This window comes from Lytechinus pictus, chromosome 9 (assembly GCF_037042905.1).
Source record: "Lytechinus pictus isolate F3 Inbred chromosome 9, Lp3.0, whole genome shotgun sequence".
NCBI classification, from domain to species: Eukaryota; Metazoa; Echinodermata; class Echinoidea; order Temnopleuroida; family Toxopneustidae; genus Lytechinus; species Lytechinus pictus.
Window position 1 is genome coordinate 1,938,127 of NC_087253.1, and position 21,184 is coordinate 1,959,310.

The 21,184-nt window shown below is 36.6% G+C and overlaps 1 protein-coding gene across 1 annotated transcript in view; it reads left to right on the forward strand.

Moving 5' to 3' along the window:
• The window catches only part of LOC129268448 (general transcription factor IIH subunit 1-like), a 24,310-nt gene extending 3,475 nt beyond the window's left edge, over positions 1 to 20,835 (forward strand). Inside the window, exons 2-13 of the mRNA XM_064104460.1 lie at positions 2,024 to 2,201; positions 3,211 to 3,412; positions 3,983 to 4,079; positions 4,949 to 5,135; positions 9,435 to 9,584; positions 11,252 to 11,331; positions 11,825 to 11,937; positions 12,806 to 13,021; positions 13,983 to 14,100; positions 14,725 to 14,815; positions 15,303 to 15,511; positions 17,469 to 20,835. Of these exons, the coding sequence (XP_063960530.1) occupies positions 2,048 to 2,201; positions 3,211 to 3,412; positions 3,983 to 4,079; positions 4,949 to 5,135; positions 9,435 to 9,584; positions 11,252 to 11,331; positions 11,825 to 11,937; positions 12,806 to 13,021; positions 13,983 to 14,100; positions 14,725 to 14,815; positions 15,303 to 15,511; positions 17,469 to 17,558 (1,707 nt within the window). The 5' untranslated portion in view covers positions 2,024 to 2,047 and the 3' untranslated portion in view covers positions 17,559 to 20,835. The remainder of the gene's footprint in view (positions 1 to 2,023; positions 2,202 to 3,210; positions 3,413 to 3,982; positions 4,080 to 4,948; positions 5,136 to 9,434; positions 9,585 to 11,251; positions 11,332 to 11,824; positions 11,938 to 12,805; positions 13,022 to 13,982; positions 14,101 to 14,724; positions 14,816 to 15,302; positions 15,512 to 17,468) is intronic.
• The last annotated feature ends 349 nt before the right edge of the window (positions 20,836 to 21,184 follow it).

The window sequence follows — 21,184 nt, forward strand, 5'->3', positions numbered from 1 at the left end:
ACAATGGAGGAAAAGGGCTATGTGCATTGGCTTTTCCATGACAATCCATTATCAAACTATCTTACATTTAAAAGTAGGTGTCATTCAGGATTCAGCACAGAAAGTTTACTGCTAAAAATATCTTTTTTTTTTAAAGTTTAAAAATGTAGACCTTCTTTGGCTCAAAACCTCTCATATTGTAAAGACAAAATTCTTATAGGTATTTAGGATTGTGTTGGTGGCTCTTGGGAGACTGAGTTGCAAGACTGGTGAGGTGAGATTCTTGGTTCAGAAGTACATTTAGAGCATGATGGATGACCTGAAGTTGACTCTGTATATAGGAGAATGTTCTCTTGTAAAGCAGCAGGGCCAGATAAGAGAAGATTGAGAGCAATTGATGCAGCTCTCAATATTATCTATGCTGGCATTTGTATGTTCTGACCATGTCAAAAACCTGGTTGGATGGAGAGGACATTGGGGTATCAACTGCATAGTAGTCTACATGTTGCCATTATCATTGCTCTCTCTCTCTCGTTTGTGTGGGTATAATAGAGAGAGGTTGGTCTTTTCCGTATTCCTGTTCAGCATGGTTGAGTAGTAGGGGTAGTGTTCCTGTGATTAATTCAGAGGTAAGGGCTTTTGTGATACCACTGACTGAGGGTTGTACCTGTGATCATTTAAGTATGTGATGTCCTGTCCCTGTTGGTCTGAGAGTTTTGATAACCAGATGTTGGTGGGACTGGTGTGAAAGCTGCTGTACCTGTAGGTCTTGGGACCTTTGAATTAGTTCTTTGATCCTTTGCCGTAGTTACTTTTCTTGTTGGTTGAGGAGGTGAGGAGTAAACCCCTTGGTGGGATTTTCTGTGCCTTTGGTTCTTCATCTGAGTAGGCTCAGTGTTACTACCAGAGGATGAGTCCTCAACATACTGTAGGAGAGGTCCGTACCTAATTTTGCTGGTGGATTGCTTTCAAATTATTGAAAAGGTGCAACAAATTGTTTGTCAGTACATTCACACAGTCTGTCAAGAATTCATTCACAGTGAATGCTCACTCTACATGCAGTAGTTCCCTACTCATTTCATGAAACCAATAGTTAATCCAGACCTGCCAACCAGTACGTTTTAGCCGTATTTAGTACGTTTTTGCAACCAAAATACGGCAGTACGTTTTTTTTTTTACTAAATCGTAATTTATTGAGATCAATAATCTCCATATGTCTCTATTTCATAAAACGTACACAAATATGGTTATTAGATCAATGTAATTTCAGGTAACTTTTTTTTTTCAATCATTTTGTGAAAACCAGGGTGAAGATATACACATCTTTTAATGTTTTGTTTTTTCATCTGCAAGAGCAGTACGCATTTTAGCTTGCATGCAGCTTGAGCGCCGCGATGAGCGAGTGCGCCAAGCATTTTATTATGAAATACACTTTTTTTGGGAAAAATACAGTTTTTTTAATCACATAATACAGTTTTTCATTCTCAGAGGTTGGCAGGTCTGTTAATCTAGTGAGTGTGTTTCTCCCAGTTATCATGGGTCTCTAAACTTATCTCCATGACCTAATCAGGGTGATGCTGAGCAATGTTGCACTCTTGACAAGACAATTGAAACCGTGTCATTTATAACCTTAAAGGTATTGTTTAACTTTGTGAGCAGCCGATTTAAAAAATTCTCAAACCTAGATGAAACATGTGTACAAGTGCATGTATTAGAACTAATAAACCCTGAAAACAACCATTATTGAGAATGAAAAGCTAAAACTACAAGGCAAACCCCGATTTTGTAAATAGGCGTCTTATAGACGCCTAAATAGTACACATAAGTGTATGGGATGAAATTAAGATGGTGTTTTCAGTCACTTTATATTTCAATTTTTGAAGCACTAAATAATTATTTTCGAACGCAATTTTTTCTGGGCTTTATTTTTGTAACATATCACAGACACAGGTGACATGTGTGACCTTCTAGCTCAGATTTTTTAAAAGTCAAACCAATGTTAACCAATCACTTTAATGCAATCTTGTTTGTTTTTATCCCCAAGGTTCTAGTATAATCATCTATAATCATGGCCACCTCATCGGAAGAAGTCTTACTGGTTGTGAATCAAGTCCGTAGCAGGAAGAGCAACGGTAGCCTTTATCTGATGGGTAAACGTCTGGCCTGGCAAGAAGACAACAAAGAAGTCTTCACTATCAGCCATTACTATGCAGATGTCAAGCGTAAGTACCTGATTTGAACAATAAAATTGCCTTTGTAGGGGTGATTTTGAAGATGTTTCTTTTTAAAATTAAAAGAAACAAAATAGTATTGGTATTTGTATTCAGGGATATGTTATGTGCTATTACACTTTATTATGCCATTTCCCAATTCAATTTTCAATGTATGAAAAACAGCCATAGCTGAAGAAAGTACAATGCTGAAAATATGAAGAAAAATACAAATTCCCCTCCATTCTCATGTTTCTGATTTCATGTTTATCCTTAATGAATCTCTTAATGATACACATGACAAATTTAGCCATTTGCACTGCAACTTGTGTTTTAGATAAACCCTGAATCAAATTGAATCACTGTCTTTAATTACATCTAGAAATATATATCCAAGTCCTTTGGAAGCGCATAAGGACGTTATGACATAATATGATATGCGCTATACAAGAACTGTGTTATTATATTATTATTATATTTTATCCTTCTGTTGTAAAAACTCATAGGATGTGGTGATGTGGGTTACAGATGATGTGATGGCACGATACAGACTATACGATGGCATGAGTGGGTTAATTAATGACAGGTACTACACTGACAAGGGTTACCGACGGTACGAAACACTGACAGTAACTAATACTCACCTTACACTTGTACAGACGATTCCACACGGTAGATAACTAACTCAGGTAACATCTATACAGCTAGGTTACAGACCATGGCGCCGAGTGGGGATCTACTGGGATGTCCTCACTCGATGACGTCTCGGGGTCTTCTCTCTGTGGTGTCTGGATCCAATGTCTTAGCACCAGCTTGTGTACGTGCTGTGCAACGCACACACGTAGCAGGCGTAGGAGCATATCAAGGTTGCTCCAATCAGAGCGCTCCTCGCATGCACACAGCACACACACAGACTTAATATACATGAACATAGATCAATACATAGACTAATACACAAACTAATACATATAGGGTACTACAGGTACATGGCAAATTTACTACACTTCTCTTGACTTCTCAGAACAGAGAATCAGTCAGGATACAAGTTCCAAAGTCCAGCTTCAGATCCTGCTTCACAATGGGTCCAGCACCAAGTTTCACTTTGCAAACCGTGAGGGTCCAGCGGTCCAGAAGCAAGACCGTAACGATGTCAAGGAGCTACTCCAGCAGCTCCTTCCAAAGTTCCGCAGCCAAGCAAGTAGAGAACTGGAACAGAAAAATAAGTAAGCTATTTCTCTGAGAATGTATGAGCCGATTGAGCCGGTTTGATTATGAAACATATATTGCTGCTTCCTTACAAAGCAACGCATTAAAATCATGTATTTCAATTCAAGTAAATCTTGACTAATCAAGTAAATGTATCTAATATTGATAACAGTTCAAGAACTACAAGCTACAAAAAAAAACCCAAGGATACAATAAGTTCACATGCCTGATCTCTATGTCATCAATGCCATTACTTGCAAATAAAAAGCAAAACCTGAATGCAAATTTAGATTAATTTTGTAGGAGTTTTATTGTTCCTTACATTGCTATTACTTACTTCCCGTTCTGTAGGGCAGCAACGAATGTCCTCCACTTCTGTCGGTCCTGGGCCAATTTCTGTACATTTCTCCATGATCTCCATTTAGCTTTTGGTCAAAATAATTTTTGTGACATGCAACTCTTTTTGCACACCTAATTGGGCATTATATACATGTACATAACATGTTAAATATGTCCATTAGTGCATTACCGGTATCTATCTTCTTTCATATAATGCCTGATTAATGATTTCTGCGATTTTCATACAGGATGTTGAAGGATGATCCGGAACTGTTTCAGCTCTACCGTGACCTGGTGATGAGTGGGGTCATGACTGCAGATGAATTCTGGGCCAGCCGTATCAATGTGAGTTTGTGAAACCTTAGTCACTGTTAAATTAAATTTGGTTCCATTTGGAGTTTGCATATTTATGAGCAGAGCAGGGGTGTGTTTCACCAATATTTGAGTTTTGATTAAAAAACAAATCTTTTAAAACTAGGTAGTTGAAAATCACCACATGGAATTGGCGGTGGAAGCCAAAAAATTTAGGGGGGCCACCTGAAATTTTGTGATGGACTCGGGTAAAAAAAAAAAAAAGGTTATCAACCAAAATTTTAGGGGGGGTCCACCTGAATTTAGAAGGGGACACAGGAAATAATATTCACAAGCAAAAAAAAAGGTTATCAAACAAAATTTTAGGGGGGACCACCAAAATCTTTTGACAAGCAAAAAAAAAAAAAAAGGTTATCAACAAAAGATTTTTGGGGGACCGTCCCCCTCCACCTCAAATTTAGGGGACAGGACCCCCCCCCCCCGCTTCCGCCGCCTATGCCACATGGTACATGTAGATTGAGATCTGGTTTATTTATATAAACGAAGATCTTTGAAACAATGAAATCTATTGTGGAAAAACCCTATACAAAATGCTCTCTTATTATTAAGATCTCCTATACAGATGATTACATGGATTGGGGGACAGGGTATTATTATTGTTCCAAAAAATAAAAACCCGACGTCTGGCTTGAATTCCATGCTTGTTTGTTTATTTCTTAGCATACCGGTATAGCACTTTGAAGGTCATTTTATTTGATTCTGTTCAAACTAATTTTTAGGTTTTTACCACAACTTGCATTTTCATGTAAGGACCAATGTGTCCATGTTTAATGTATCAAGCCAATTCATTAAAGTTTTGTCTCACAGTTCTTGCTATTCCTAATTTTTTTTAATTTCTTTAGATGGCCAAGCAAGAGAATCCTTCGTCTTCCTCCACTTTGGCTTCAACCAGCAGTGAAGGAGGTCAAGGGGTCGGTGTATCAGCAGCGTTCCTCTCTGACATCAAACCTCAGACGGATGGTTGCAATGGAGTCAAGTATAACCTGACGGCAGACATCATTGATTCTATATTCCGTATCTACCCAGCAGGTAATAGATTCGGGGGATTCCCCTTGTAATTACCAAGGCTACCAAAACATGGGTGTTTCACAAAGAGTTATGTATTAAGCACGTCCTCTAAGCATGATTTTGACCAATGCAATGATGCCTTTCATATCGCACACAACAGGGAATTTAGAACTTTATTCTTTGTAAAACACCCCCTTTTTATGTTTGAAGCCTTCTAAAGCTTCAGAAATGTGAATTGTGCATGAGTATCATTTAATATTCCAGTCTTACAAAAATGTTGTGGCTATAAATTCTTTTTTTTTTTAATCCTTTGACTTTTTTAAAAAGTCTGAATGTTACCTACATGTAAAGAGGATGCAGCACTTGATTGTGCCCTCTCTTGGTAATCTTTAAACAAAAAAAATCTATTTTAATGTATGCACAATTTTTTACAATTCATATAATTTTCTCAATACTTGAATGAAGCGCAGGTAGGCATTTCAGAAATTTTTGTTCTTGAAAAATGGGGTTTAGGTAAAACCATTTGTATCATTGGTATAGTTTTTAGCATCTTAAACCAGGTTTTATGCCAGTGCGTACAATCACTCCATGCATACAGGAAGTAACGGTGTATTAACCGCACCCCCCATTTTCGGATGGAAAAAAAAAAAAAAAATCATCCAAAAAAAAAGTCATCAAACTGACTTTCTATCTCTAATATGCGTATTTAAGAAAGAGTCAAGAACCAAAAATGTTTTAAAAAAATATCAAAGTACCGGTATTACTGGTAAAAAAAATGATGGGAAATCAGCGCTTTGTCACTTATCTGCAAATTGCCGACATTATTGGCCAACTACACACTCACCTCACACACACACATATGGCACCGGTGTTCATTGCAAGTACCGATACCAGCATCAACATGGGGGCTCACCCATTCGAGAAGATCGTTCATACCATAATTCCTGCATCAGAGCCCCACTTTTGCTTTCAGAATTCTGTCTAGCATTCAATGTCTTAACATGAATTTCAGACACGGGAATATGGGAAGGTTCAAGAAACAAGAAATTTGCGATTTTGTTCAGGTGTTTTTCTTGTCTGCTTTGAACCACTACCTGTACAGGCTGTAGTTCTCAGTACGTGTGTGGCGGTATCTTACAGACAGCAAATAGGAAAAAAAATGCTTGTACCGGTATACCATATTTTCAATGGGAGCTCTGGGCGGGAATAAAATGAATAATAATAATTTGAAAAAATAAAATGTCGGAAGGAATGAAGACGGGGATTGAAGATTGATTTTAAGATGATGGATGATAGAGAGAAATGAAGGAAAGGCAAATGAAAGAAATTGGAGTTTAAAACACAGAGAAAAAAGGTAACGTGGGGAAATGATAAAGAGAAGAAATTTAAAGTTGAATTAAGAAGACGATTCCAAATATTGAGATATTTACATTAATAGCAACCTTACAACCCCCCAAACACTAAGAGGTGATTCGACCCCCCATTTTCTTTTTTCAAAATAGTGAATTTGAACGATTTATCCCTACCCATTTTCCCTGAGTTCGCTCTTGCAATGCCTACCGAGACGGGTGTTCTTTGACTGTGACGTCACCGGGGGGTATTCGGTCCCAGTGTAGTAAACAAGGCAGTGCCGTTTTGTGTACTATGCACGTAAGCCTTCATATTTACTTTTGTGTCAAAACTTCATTTTATCGCTATTGATTTTATGTGAACGATACTGAAAGGAAGTAATAATTATTCAAAGACATATAGTCAATAATATATCCCTACATTGTTAAAACTATTCTTCTTTGTAGCGATTTTAGACGATTTTAATGCCTTGTTTTCGTTCGGGACTGTGTCCGTGGCGAAACAAGTCATAATGGAATAAACTGCAGTTGAAGTTGTATCTGCGAGCCGGAGAACTTGCAAAGAGGAAATGATTAAAAGTATATTTATGGCCGTACTATTATTCCTAAAATGTAAATTCCCTCAGAATGATACCATAGACCCTAAAGGAATAATTTCAAGGCGAATAATATGAAATTTGATCGAGATCTTCTCACCAGTCGATAACGTAGCAGAAGTGTTATTATGACATATTCATCCGCGTGTGACGCGGCTCTTGCAAAAAACACAGTTGGTTGCGGAATTGCTTTGTGCCGACCGGCCGCCCGCTCCGGCTCAGCTAGCTGTCGAGCTACCGTACTATATAATACCTTTCTTGCTGTCTTCAACTCACTTGCGAATTGCGTTTGTATGTGTGACGATGACCTCTAGCGTAATTAAATATAGAAAACAACTCGGAAGGCCGAGAAGAATAGTACATTTGATTCAAGATTGTTCTGTGAAATGAGTGGAAATGATCCAGAGGATATAAAAATGGAGTCAAAGACAAAAGGAAAGAAGAAAAAGACGCCAGGGGATCGCTGCATGGTCATGAACTGCGGGTCGACATACCGGTACCAGACCACTATACTGTACATACAGTACACTCAATGCCTGGGTGTTGTGTGTATTGTATAGGCGTGCAGCGCGCGCAGAGCTGAGCTAGCCGCCGGAATTACTTTCCAGCTACTCACTTGATGGAACATCGTGATAAAATAAATGAGAAATAGTTAAAATATCATTCAATAACTCACTGTTTGCAATCTTACATCATGATTTAAGAGTTCATGATAGTTATTCATACTGTTTTTTATACAGGGAAAGTAAAGATTTGTACATACGATTCCTATTTGTTTGATTTGAGTTGCTTTGAAAAAAAAAAGTAAAATCATCTTTCTCTCTCTGCATAGCATTTCTGTATTATATCCGGACACCTCTTATACTAAATTCCCCCCGGTGACGTCACACTCAGAGTGATTTTTCTGTACACTCGTCTCTCGGGCTCTGACAGGTGGCTAATTTCATAGACTTTCAAAGCAAAATTTTGAGAAGGCAGAGGATTTTTGTGACATGCTATCTGTTTGAACAACTGATATATTCTATATATTGTGTGTGGAACCCATATTTATGGAAACTCACCCCCTTCTTAATTCAACTTTAAGAGCAAGAATGAGATGAAGAGAGATAGGAGTTCGAGATAAATAATTTTTCTTTCTTTCTTGCATATTAAGAAAAAAAAAGAAAAATAAGGAAATGAACGAAAGAATAAAGAGGAAAATTATAGATTGATTTTAAGATGAGGAATGACAAAGGAAAAAAAAGCTCGTTCATAACGCCATTAGGCCTTCTTTTTCTGTTCCAAAATTTGCTTAATGCGTGACAGAAAACATCAAAATAATAATACAGGTAATCAATAAATGAGTCAAATTGAAATTATGACATGAAGTTCATGAAACTTTCTTCCGTTTACCTCCCTCCTCATGGCACAAAATTGTCAAATAATACCAATAATTTGTCAAACATTATAATAGCCACGGAAAGGTAAAGCGCCAGCTTACGTTGACGTTGCGATAAACATATGCGTGTCTTATTCGGCTAGCCGCTAGCCGCACCGTGCTGTTCGGTCGATTGTCGATTAGCGTCTGAACTTTGACGCGTTGACTTATAAATGACAACAAAGACAAAGTCACACCATTCAAAATGTCAGTTTCATGAAGGTAGGTGCGTTTGTTACCGTAATCTAACTTTGAGGGACATTTACGGTAGATACCGGTAGTCATAGTTGCTTCCCTTTTACATCCGCGGCTCATGCCCCTCTAAACGGCATTGCCCCAAGCGGCTACGCTCGGCCACCCGACGCGAGTTGTAAACTGGTAGTGGTATCGGGCCGAGATTGGCTTGGCTCAGACCTATCACCGTGTATAAACCGCACCCCCGACTTTTGATTCTGTCCCGCCGAGAAAAAGGTGCGGTTAATACACCGTTACTTACGGTACCTGCATTATCTAGATCAGGTTTTTGATCCCTGCATGCCATTCAGGAGCCTTCTTTAGTGTAGAAATAATGGCCTAGGATGATTTGTAAAAATCAAATGAGGGGGATAGTGTGCTTCTAACGAAATTTTAATCTTTTCTCATTCCTTAAAATGATTTTAATTTTGATCTAAAATGTCAATAGAGTTGAAGACTTGTTTTCAGAATTCCTCCCCCCCCCATTTTTTCTCGAAAATTAGATTTAGGCCGGTTTGTAAAATCGATGATGACATTACTGGATTAAATTTCTGTATTGCTTTTTTGTGTTTATTATGTCTTGTCACATTCTTGAGAGCATCCCTCATGAGAGAAAAAGTTTTGGATGTGTTTCTTCCAGTCTCAGTATCAAGATCACATCAGAGATTCAGATTCCATCTTGCTGTTTAATATTCGTTTTTCTTTCTCTTCATTTGATATCCAGTGAGAAAGAAGCATCTTGAGAGCGTCCCTCATACAATGTCAGAGAAAGAGTTCTGGACATGTTTCTTCCAATCTCAGTACTTCCATCGAGATCGTATCAATGCTGGAAGCAAAGATCTCTTTGCTGAGTGTGCCAAGAGAGACGAGAAAGGTATTAAACAATTTTTTTTGCTGTAGAGTTGTACTCGTACTGAATGCTTTTCTTTCCATTGTTCCACTTGCGTATAGATGAAGGGGGAGGGGCATTAGGGGCCACGGACCTTCCAAATTTTCACAACCGAGAAAAAAAAAGAGAGATAAAAAGGGAGAGGAAAGGAAAGGGAAAAGGGAGAAATATCTTGCTGTGTGAATAATATGTCAAAATCGAGCGCAAAATTTGATCTGTATTTAAAAAAATAAATAAAAATTGCTCGCTTGCATTGTGCGCTTGCAGATTTTAAAAGAAATTTTACCCCATTCGCTATGTTTTCACCCCTTAAAAACTTTTGGCTCATTACGCCACTGTGTATTTCTTCTTTTCTCATTCTAGTTCATTTTCTTATCCCCTTGTTCTTCCTTTATTTTTTTTTTCTATTTCACTTCTTCCTCCTCTCCTTATCCTAATTATTATTTTCTCAAGATAAGAAGTGCAATTATTTTCTTTTCTCTTTATTGAAGAAAGATACAATTTTTTATTGCAATTCCCATTTTTGTCTCACCTGCATAGCAGAGTGAGACTATAGGCGCCGCTTTTCCGACGGCGGCGGCGGCGTCAACACCAAATCTTAACCTGAGGTTAAGTTTTTGAAATGACAGCATAACTTAGAAAGTATATGGACCTAGTTCATGAAACTTGGCCATAAGGTTAATCAAGTATTACTGAACATCCTGCCTGAGTTTCATGTCACATGACCAAGGTCAAAGGTCATTTAGGGTCAATGAACTTAGACCATGTTGGGGGAATCAACATCAAAATCTTAACCTAAGGTTAAGTTTTTGAAATGTCATCATAACTTAGAAAATATATGGACCTAGTTCATGAAACTTATACATAAGGTTAATCAAGTATCACTGAACATCCTGCATGAGTTTCACGTCACATGACCAAGGTCAAAGGTCATTTAGTGTCAATGAACTTTGGCCGAATTGGGGGTATCTGTTGAATTACCATCATAACTTTGAAAGTTTATGGATCTGATTCATGAAACTTGGACATAATAGTAATCAAGTATTACTGAACATCCTGTGCAAGTTTCAGGTCACATGATCAAGGTCAAAGGTCATTTAGGGTCAATGAACTTTGGCCAAATTGGGGTATTTGTTGAATTACAGCCATAAATTTGAAAGTGTGTTGGTCTAGTTCATAAAACTTGGACATAATAGTAATCAAGTATCACTGAACATCCTGTGCGAGTTTCAGGTCACATGATCAAGGTCAAAGGTCATGTAAGGTCAAAGAACTTTGGCCACGTTGGGGGTATTTGTTGAATTGCCATCATATCTCTATAAGTGTATTGGTAAACGTGGAAATAAGAGTAACCAAGTATCACTGAACATCTTGTGCGAGTTATAGTAGTTTTCAAAATCAGCACTGCTGCTATATTGAATCGCGTGATGCAGGTGAGACGGCCAGAGGCATTCCACTTGTTAATTTAATGTAGCCACATTCGAGTTCGAGAGAACGGAATAAAAAAAAAATGTAAGTGACTGAAAATGTATGTTATGATTGTCTATATAGCTGATGATAAACAAACAAGATGATTTAGAGATTAGGAACAATTTATTCTCCTTTTAAAATGATGCCCTACATGTATATCTCCTCTTTGTTTTACTGATTAGATATGACGGAGGAAGCAAACCAAACTGTAAAAGACCCTCTTCTTGATATACAGGGGTTATCTGACAGGACACTAAATGAGGTAAAACTCTCAAATTCAAGATTAATCTCCGTTACCTGTAATATTTCTTTCAGGTGGAGAAAGAAGCTGTTTCTTAGTTTTGTATGACTTTATGTAACTCTGTTTTAAAAATGAAGTTCTGAAATTTTAGTGCTCCAAAAAAGTGACCAAAGAAGAGACCTGAAGCACCATCTCAATAGTATTCTGTAATACACTTAAGACTTGCCAGGAGATTAATAAAAAGATGAATTTCAGTCACAGATATCTAGAAAGTGTCTGCACGAATTCGTAATAATTTCCCTTGGTGTTGTTTTTAAAAAAAATCTGTCAACAATATTAAATACTACACACGTCAAAGTTTGGGTTATTTTAAAGAAAGACATTTGTAATTTTGACCAATGTATTTAAGGCTGGGATGCCAGATCTTGAAACATTGCTCTGACAACCAAACTATTCTATAAGATACCATTATTTTTCTCATTTGTATTATTTCATCATCTCTTTTTTTTCTCAGGAATTCGGGTTTTCTTTGGACAATGTAAAGCATTCAAGTAACGCGGTCAATAAATCCATCATTAAACGGTTTAATCATCACAACACACGGGTATTAGCTGCATCAGAATCAAAGTAAGTTTGATGATAATAATGATAATAATTATTCTTGCTTATATACACTTACTTTATCAGAAAGTGCTCTACATTAATGCAGCATAATTACCCTGGCGTTAGCAGAGTAGCAGTTACGTGCACTGCGTTTCAAGAAATAAATTTCTACCAGGTACCAATTCACCTCATCTGGGTTAAGTGCAGCACAATATAGATAAACATTTAAAGAGTATTTTACAGATATATAATCAATTGTTTGTCGGATTTGAGCTTGCCCGCATAAAGTGACATGACGATCTCCACTTCCTGAGCAAAGTGACAACTTGGATGCTGTCTTACAAGTATTAATCCTATATGGTTTTTGTTTGTTTTTGAGCAGATTAATCATGTGTTTATTGTTTATTTTGAGCAGACTGTATGTTATAAATTTGACGTTCACCACCCCAAAATGGACAATAATTCCCCCCTTGCTATGGAGAAGCTCTCGATAAGTTTTGGACTATATCAACATTTTATAGAATTGGGAGAAAGATGAGTATTTAGCAAATTCAGATGTCAATAGTTTTACCCACAATAATTTGAATAAATAACTTGATTTTTATTCAAGGCCTATTTCAGAACAGATGTTATTCCCAATGCATCTTAAATCCTCACTTGATGTAATAATAATGATGATGATATTAATAAAAAAGTACATGTAACTAATAAAGCGTTACATCTACTCACTGTGTAGAGTAGAATGCTCATAAGAACTTATGAGATAAATAGAAATGTCTTGAGCATCTTTTGAAAAGATTCAAAAGATGTTTACAAAGTAATGAATGAACAGTTAAAGCAAATTGACAATTTTTCTAATTTTAATCAAGTTCTTTGAATGATGTCTTTACAGCAAGAGAAACATAGATGACGTCGATGGACCATCAACCAGCTCCCAATCTTCCACACCAAGTCAGAACTCAAACACAAATCATCGAGTGGAGGGAGGAGGGGATGGAGACGAGAGCACTGCAAAGAAAGCCAGGTTACGAGAAGCAATAGAGATTGAAGATCTAGCATCTACCTCGAAGCAAGATGGTGTTTCCTTGAGGCTTGAAAGGACAGACAGGTATGGCATGACTTGTTGGGTATTCTTGAGCTTAATTTTGATTGTCTTTATGATCTTCACAACCTTCACTGTCAACCATCAGCAGTATCATTTTATCATCATCACCATAATTAGGATACTCTTATCTTGCAGGTACACGTATTATCATGGTCACTTGAAGCTTTCATCATCTGGAATATTTATCATTATCATCATCATCATCATTATAATCATCATCACCACCACCATCACCACAACCACCACCATCATCACCATCATCATCACTGTCTCCATCATCATCACCACCATCTTCATCATCATCATTATCATCATCACCATCATCATCATCATTATCATCATTATCATCCTTATCATTATCATCCTCATCATCGCCACCATCTTCATCATCGCCATCATCATGATTCATCATCATCATCATCATCATCATCATCATCATCACCATCTTCATCATCACCATCTTCATCATCATCATCATCATCATCACCACCATCTTCATCATCACCATCATTATCATCATCATCATCATCATCATCACCATCATCATGATTCATCATCATCATCATCATCATCATCATCATCATCATCATGAATCATCATTATCAATCATCATAATCATCACCATCATCATCATGATTCATCATCATCATCGTCTCCATCTCCGTCATCATCATCATCATCACCATCATCATGATTCATCATCATCATCATCATCATCATCATCATCATCATCATCATCATCATCACCATCATCATGATTCATCATCATCATCATCATCATCACCATCATCATGATTCATCATCATCATCATCACCATCATCATGATTCATCATCATCATCATCATCTTCATCATCTTCATCATCTTCATCATCTTCATCATCATCTTCATCATCATAGTGATCATGATCATCATCACCATCTTCTCCACCATAATGCTAATATTCTTTTGATGTTTTCTCTAGGTATTATCATGGTCCAACCGTTGTCCAGTCTACCGATTACTTCTCTTCGGAGGAAGTGCTTGGTGCCTTGAGAGCTGTCCAGTCCGAGGTCATGTCTTCTGTGCCTAATCTACATAAGGTAAAACAAAACAAACAAACAAACAAACAAGAACACCGATTCGATGGAAAGGCATCCTAAGACTGCCTCTTGTATATTGTCATGTAGTAAAACACCTATAAAAGGTCCCCAGACAAAAAAGTAACAAGGAGAAACAGTGTTGAGTGCTCAATTAGTCTTCTGTTCTTAAGTTACTCAAGGCAAAACTACAGTAGTACATGTACAAATAACAAAGAAACAATCAAATAACCAAATCAATGAGTTTCAAACAGACAACCCATCAGAGAGTAATCAAGTATCACTGAACATCCTGTGCGATTTTCAGGTCACATGACGAAGGTCATTTAAGGTCAATGAACTTTGTCCATTTTGGAGGTAATTATTAGATTGCTGTCATAACTTTAAAAGTTTATAAAATGTGGATATAGGGGTAATCAAGTATCACTGACAAGTCTTAGGCCGCATGATCAAGGTGAAATGTTATTTATTATCAATGAACATAGTATTGTATCAGTTTATGAATGGTGTTTTTTGTGAATAATTATTTTATAGTAGTTTTCAAAGTCAGCACTGTTGCGATATTGAATCGCGTGATGCAGGTGAGACTGCCAGAGGCGCTTCACTTGTTTATTGTTTGTGTTATAGGTTATCTCCAGTAATACAGCGAGGTCAGTGATGGGAGAGCTGACACCAGGGGGCGCCCTAATGGCAAGCTTGTCACATCAACCTGTTCACAGTAAGTTCAGCATTTCAATGGTCATTTTGATGAATATATCATGGTGGATCTTATTATCAGGCAATATCTGAAACTTATTAAAAAAAAAAAGCAGGAAAATCACTGGATTTTCTTTTGAAAATACCAGTGAAAAGTCTCTTATTCAAGATACAGTTCAGTTCACAATAGTTGGCTTTTCAAAAGTCTGCAAGTTGCTCAGTCAAAAGAATTTGCGCAGCGGCCTGGTGACAAAATTTGTCAAGTGTTAATCAGTTATGAATGCTCATGTTGTACTTTAATGATGCTTTATGTTGAAATGAAGTGAATTTTGAATTTAAATTATCTGGTTATTTCTGTTTCTTTTTAGCCTGTTACAGTCCTGAAATTCAGAAAGAATTTTAAAGGGTGTACCCGCCCCTTGCAGAGCTGAGGAACTTCTGGTCATGTTCCTCCCCCTATCGTTTTATGAACTTCTTCAGTTTACTTTTTATGTTTTTTTCCTTTATAGCCTTGTATAGTCCTGAGATCCAGAAAGAAGTGAAGAGGTTGTACGCTGCCCTTGCAGAGCTTTTGAGGCACTTCTGGTCGTGTTTCCCTATCACCAATCGCTCTCTTGAGGAGAAGGTCTTCAGAATGAAAGGCACTCTAGAACAGTTTCAGGCCAAGAAAATGAAACCATTCAAAGATACCCTTGCAAAACAACATATAGGGCTTAATGTAAGTAGTGCATAGTCTTGTTCAGACATGACGATGTGATAATGCTGAACGTTAAATTGTCATTTGGTCTACACCTGCTTTGGCTTCTATCTTTTTGATCTCTCATCACACATGGTCTATCCCTATTTTGTCTACTATTTGGCCTAATCAGCATTTAGCCCATTTAACATTTTGTTTAATGTCTAGTCTAATATCCATTAGGTCTAATGTACAGACATGCCAACCGTTCCCTTTTTAGAGTATTTGTTCCTCTTTTTTGCTATAAATACACCAATAATTTTTTTGTATGATTTGTTACTTTAAAAATTTCTGATCATGGAGTATGTATTATACACAGTGCATGACACTAGCGCCGGCCAGACAGTCACAGACCGGTAAAAATCACTGTCTGGTCAGTAACTTGTAGCATGTAAATTCTTGCCTACGAGCACATGTTTAAAAGGGTGTATTATCAAGTTTTCAAGTAGAGTCATTTCACATGTTTTTTCACCAATCTCACTACAAGAGGCTGGCGATTGTACGTTGAGACAAATTTTGAAAAAATACTCTTTTTTGTCAAAAAATACTTTTTTTTCCTTATAAGAATACTTTTTTTGGTTGTAGAAGGCTGGCAGGTCTGAATGTATACCATTTTGTATATATGATAAGATGAACTATTCATGAACCAAAATTTTATTTGACAAAGTGTATGATAACAACACAAGGTTAATATTAGACCATTTGGGCATTAGACTTAAAGGTAAATGCCAGTTGTGGTAACGATATCAAAATGAGTTCGTACAGAATCCAATGAAATGATCACCAAAGTGTCTGTTTGTATAAATAAAACATATGTGCCAAAGGATTCTGGAAGAAATTGTGTAATTGCTGAGAAATCAGCAAATAAGCACAAGATTCGGGTCAAGGGCGGGCCCGACATTCAAAGCAACAATTATACACTGTCCCACGTGCGCTTATCTGTGTTGGTGATCTTCAGTGTGAACATTTTTCAAGTTCAGTTTATGTACATGTAGCTACCAGATCTAGATCCTCGATGATATACTGACAATTAAGCCCGGTTTTACAGACTTTTTCATGAAATCAGTGTTTACTGCAACTACTGGCATTTCTCTTTAATTGCAAGTAGACTAAGTGGGTAATAGGTCAATTTTAATGTAGACCAAACAACAGCATTTAGATCAAATTGATTGTAGACCAAATTGGTTACAGACTAAATGGGTGTTACCCAAGTAATGGCAGATTATCTTAGAAGTAGATTAACAGAATAAAAACCTCTCAACATGGCTTTTATAAGGATCAGGCACTGACACAAATTGTCCAATAATTGAACATCACTGGGGCCTGTGTCATGTAGAATGACATTTTTGACAATATGACTTGGTATAACAGCCAAGAACAATCATGGATTTTATGGTAGTTTGTAACTCTTCATGAGAAGGGACCCCCGTTGTGTGTATTTTGTAGTGATGACGTCAGATTGCAATGTCCAAACTTGTTGAGAGATCTGCATGGTCCATGTTTTTTTTTTTTTTTTTTTAACCATGATACAATTGAAACCACCTTTGTGAATTTGGGCCATAGAGTTTAACTCATATTTTTGCTGTACTCTGTCTAGTCATGACTGAAGCATTAAAATGGATGGGACATTGCTAGAGCGACCCCATTTTAAGAAACCAACTTTGACGTCAGACAGAATGTCCTGTAACTTTGTGAACTGCAGAGCAAAAGCTAATCAATTTCAAACTGCAATTGAATACCAGACATCAGGGGTAAGACCTACAAGTATGGTAACTTTGGAGTTATTCAACCTACCATGGAAACCTCAATTGTGATTTGCTGTTGAGCCATGTTACCATGGCAGTGGCCATAATTGCAAAGTTACCATAGCTGTAACTTTTTTAAAACGTGCACTACATATTACGTTGACTTTCTATGCATTTTCTTTTTGTCATTACAGTTGATGATCCACATGGAAGATCTCCTGCAAACTGCTTACAAGAAATACGCTCAGTGGCAGAGTAAGAAACTTGGTGCCAAGTTATCATGACACCGGCCGAACCTTACCCCAGACTCAAGGACTCTTTGAGGATACTCGTGCATGGGTTGCTCCTAATAGCCTTTATTGGTGAAGACTTGGATATCTGATGTAGCAAAAGTGGAAGAAACTCATTTCAGGTGCTGATACCAGCCGATCATGTTTAAAGATTGGACACCGAGACAGAGAGGTCATCTAACATTTACCATTGGTGATAGCTGGGAAGTCCTGTTGAAGTTACTAAGTGCTTACTGGTCCAATGAATTTTGGATGAATAAGAAATGCACAAACTAACAGAGGAAAACATTATTTTTAAGTTATTCTTCTCAAAATGCTTGAATACTTCGACTCAAGACTCAAGAATCTTTGCAGATATTTTTGCAGACTGACTGGAGAGGCAGAGTATCCTAGAACTGGGAAATTTGGGTCACAGTTACTCCATCCTTATGACTTTAGGATGTAAAAAATAAAGTGCCAACTCATAATGAACAGACAGAATGAGAAATTCTTGCTGCCAAAAATATCATGACACCAGTCAAATCTGATATAGCAATAAAAGACTCGTCCAAATAAGGCATCTTGAAGATATTTTGCAGGCCTTTTGCTTATCCCTTACTGAGATTAGCAGCCCTCAACATTTATTGGGATATAATCATAATGTGTATAGCTTGTGCCTCCATGTTTCATGACTAATTTTCCTCAGAAGTCAAATTTGAGGCTGCCATGTGCGAGTTCCGAAGTTTCATGACACAATGTTAGTGCATGTCAGACCTGAAATTTTTCTAAAAATGTTATTTGTGTACAACTCTCATGCAAATTTTGTTTTGGACCAAAAATTAAAAAAAATGTACATCTATCATAATTTATAATTTTGCTGATTTAACCCTTAAAGGCCAGGGGGGGGGGGGCGGAATCCGCCCCTCTAAATTTTTCATGATAAATCCGCCATGCGAAAATTTTTCGACCGCACCGCTCGCTGACTTTTTACTTTCAAATCTCGCACAACTTTTGAGACCAAATTTGCTTTGCCCGGGTACGCGGTTACGAAATTACGCAACATTATGTAAGTGCACGTCAGACCCAAAGCTGCTCAAAAGCGTGAATTCATGTACAAATCCAATGCACTCTGTGTATTTAGCCAAAATTCATAAATGTATCATTATTTCTACTTTTAATGATTGAACTTAATTAATTTTATCTTGTTTATGATCAAAATTAAGTCTGCAACAATTTCCATCGAAAAAAAAGTCGGAAAACAAAGAAATACATCAGAAATTAAAAAACATTAAAATACAAAAGACAAAATTTGCGATACCAACATTTTTTTTGAAGTACATTTGATCGGGATCCTACAAAATGTCTGTGAATAAAAAAATAGCAGTTTTGGGCCCATATGATAGTTGATTAGAGCAAATGTTTTATTCATGTGTAAATTAGCATAATTCATGAAATGAAAAATCTTATCATTTCAAAAAAAATAATCATACATACAGCCTTGTAGATTTTATCGCACACTACTACCGTGCGAATCCCCCCTGGCTGTGAGATGGGTCCAAATTACTCGGCTCTTTTGGGGTTAAAAGAATGTATTTCATGTTTTATATATATATATGCTCAGTGTCCTCAGTGATATAGTACAACAGAAATGTTAGAATTACAATGAAATATGAAATAGATAAATAGAAAATATGATTAAATACATCAGAAAGACTCGGTACCTTTGTGTATATGTTCATTTGATGATAATCCTAAAAAGAGTATTTAGACCCGTATTTAACAGTTTCAGACCTTTATTAAAAGATTGACAGCCAAAATATTGTTATTCTCTAATTTGAATAATTGGTTGGAAATATATTTGAATGATTTCGAACAACCATCTAAATGATTTTTGGATATACTGTCGATGACGTGAATGCTGAATTGTGTTGGATTGCAAGATCAAAGGCTGAGTTATGTGTGGGGCCAATTAGGCCCTTGCAATATTTCAATTTTAATATTTTATTCATGGTTCTATTAACATTTTGTTCATTTTGGCCCCCAGTGCAGAATGACAGCATTTAAATGCAACATACAATAATCACTTGCAAGTCCAAAATGCACTTGTCTGATTAGTTGAAAATCATGTTGCAATTGATTTAGGGAGTTGTAATTGATTACAGCTTTGTCTGTAACTGGCATCTGGAAATTCCAAATTTATTTACGTGTAGTAATTTGGTGCTTAAATGCTTTTTTCATGATAAAAGAGCTAGATAACAGTAAAAATATGATGATTCATTACCTGGGTCCCGTAACACAAAGGTTAGCGATTGATCGTACGCTTGATTTTTATGATTGATTGTACATTGTTGTCAATGGAATCAATCGTAGAAACGATTTGTGCGATCATTGCTAAGCTGTGTTACGGCCCCCGGTGTATGAAACATTAAAAATAATGATAAATGGTAATGATAAAAATGTAATTCATAAGGTAATGCACACATACAATGTATACATGTATCTAAGCGCTTATAGATTTATTAATACCCATCGGATTCAATCAGTCATTCCTGCACACAATGTATGCACATTCTCCACTCCCGGGGGAGTAGCCCAGCCAGTCAAGAGATGCACACAATACAAGAAAAGGTACAGTGACTTTCACATCCTACTAGATACCCTATAGCACCTGGGTGGAGAGTGACAAAGTATGGATTGATGCCTTGCCAACAAATGCTTCTTAGAATTGTGCTCCAGTGGGATTTTTATCATGCTGTTTTATCGAAGGCAATTAAAGGTGATTTAATACAAGATATGTGAGTATGATCGATTCATGTTTTGTGTACCAAATTTTGAGAATAAAGAAATAATTGTCCAACAATTGAAATCATGCTTGATCTATTTGAGAGTGTATACTCATGCATTATACAGAGCAGTTAAAAAGGTTATCCATTTGTAGTTCATTGATAATCAGAGAGTACTTTCATTTAAGATTCCTGGATATGATTGATAACTAATGCATGCCTATGATACCAAACCTCACTGAATGAATAAAGTGTTGAAGAAAACGGGTACAAATTCTACTGTTTGCAAAATTTTGCTGTTAAAGCTATAGTGAAACTCGCTGAAGTATTATTGTCAGCAAATATTGTCATTTTGAATAACCAATGAAAGCTTGAACATTGCTTTCCTGAATAAGAAATTGAAACACACACAAACTTGAATTGATCTTCCTATTTTGTTTTGTATTAAAAAAAACTATGTGGGGACAGAAATGTATTTCATGAAATAAAAAACTGACAAACTTCATAAATATTCACCAGTATTTGTTTCGTAACGTTCTTAAACTCTAATAGCACAGAAACTCACAACATATGAATTTTGAAAACGGAAAACTTCACTTAATTTCCCAAACTTCATAATCTTTATTTCATAAAGTTTTGTCACTTTACAAGTACAAGAGGTTATTTTATAAACCTGAACTGATATGAAGCCGAAAATCTTCAACATATTCATCTACAGTATCTTTTTTATGTTACTTTATTTCCATGATTATGAAGATGTTTCATAAAATGACGTAAAGCCGAACAAAAAAACAATCACAAATTTACCCGATCTTTGTTTGCCTGATAATATTCGCCCACGTCTCTGTTTTGCTAATA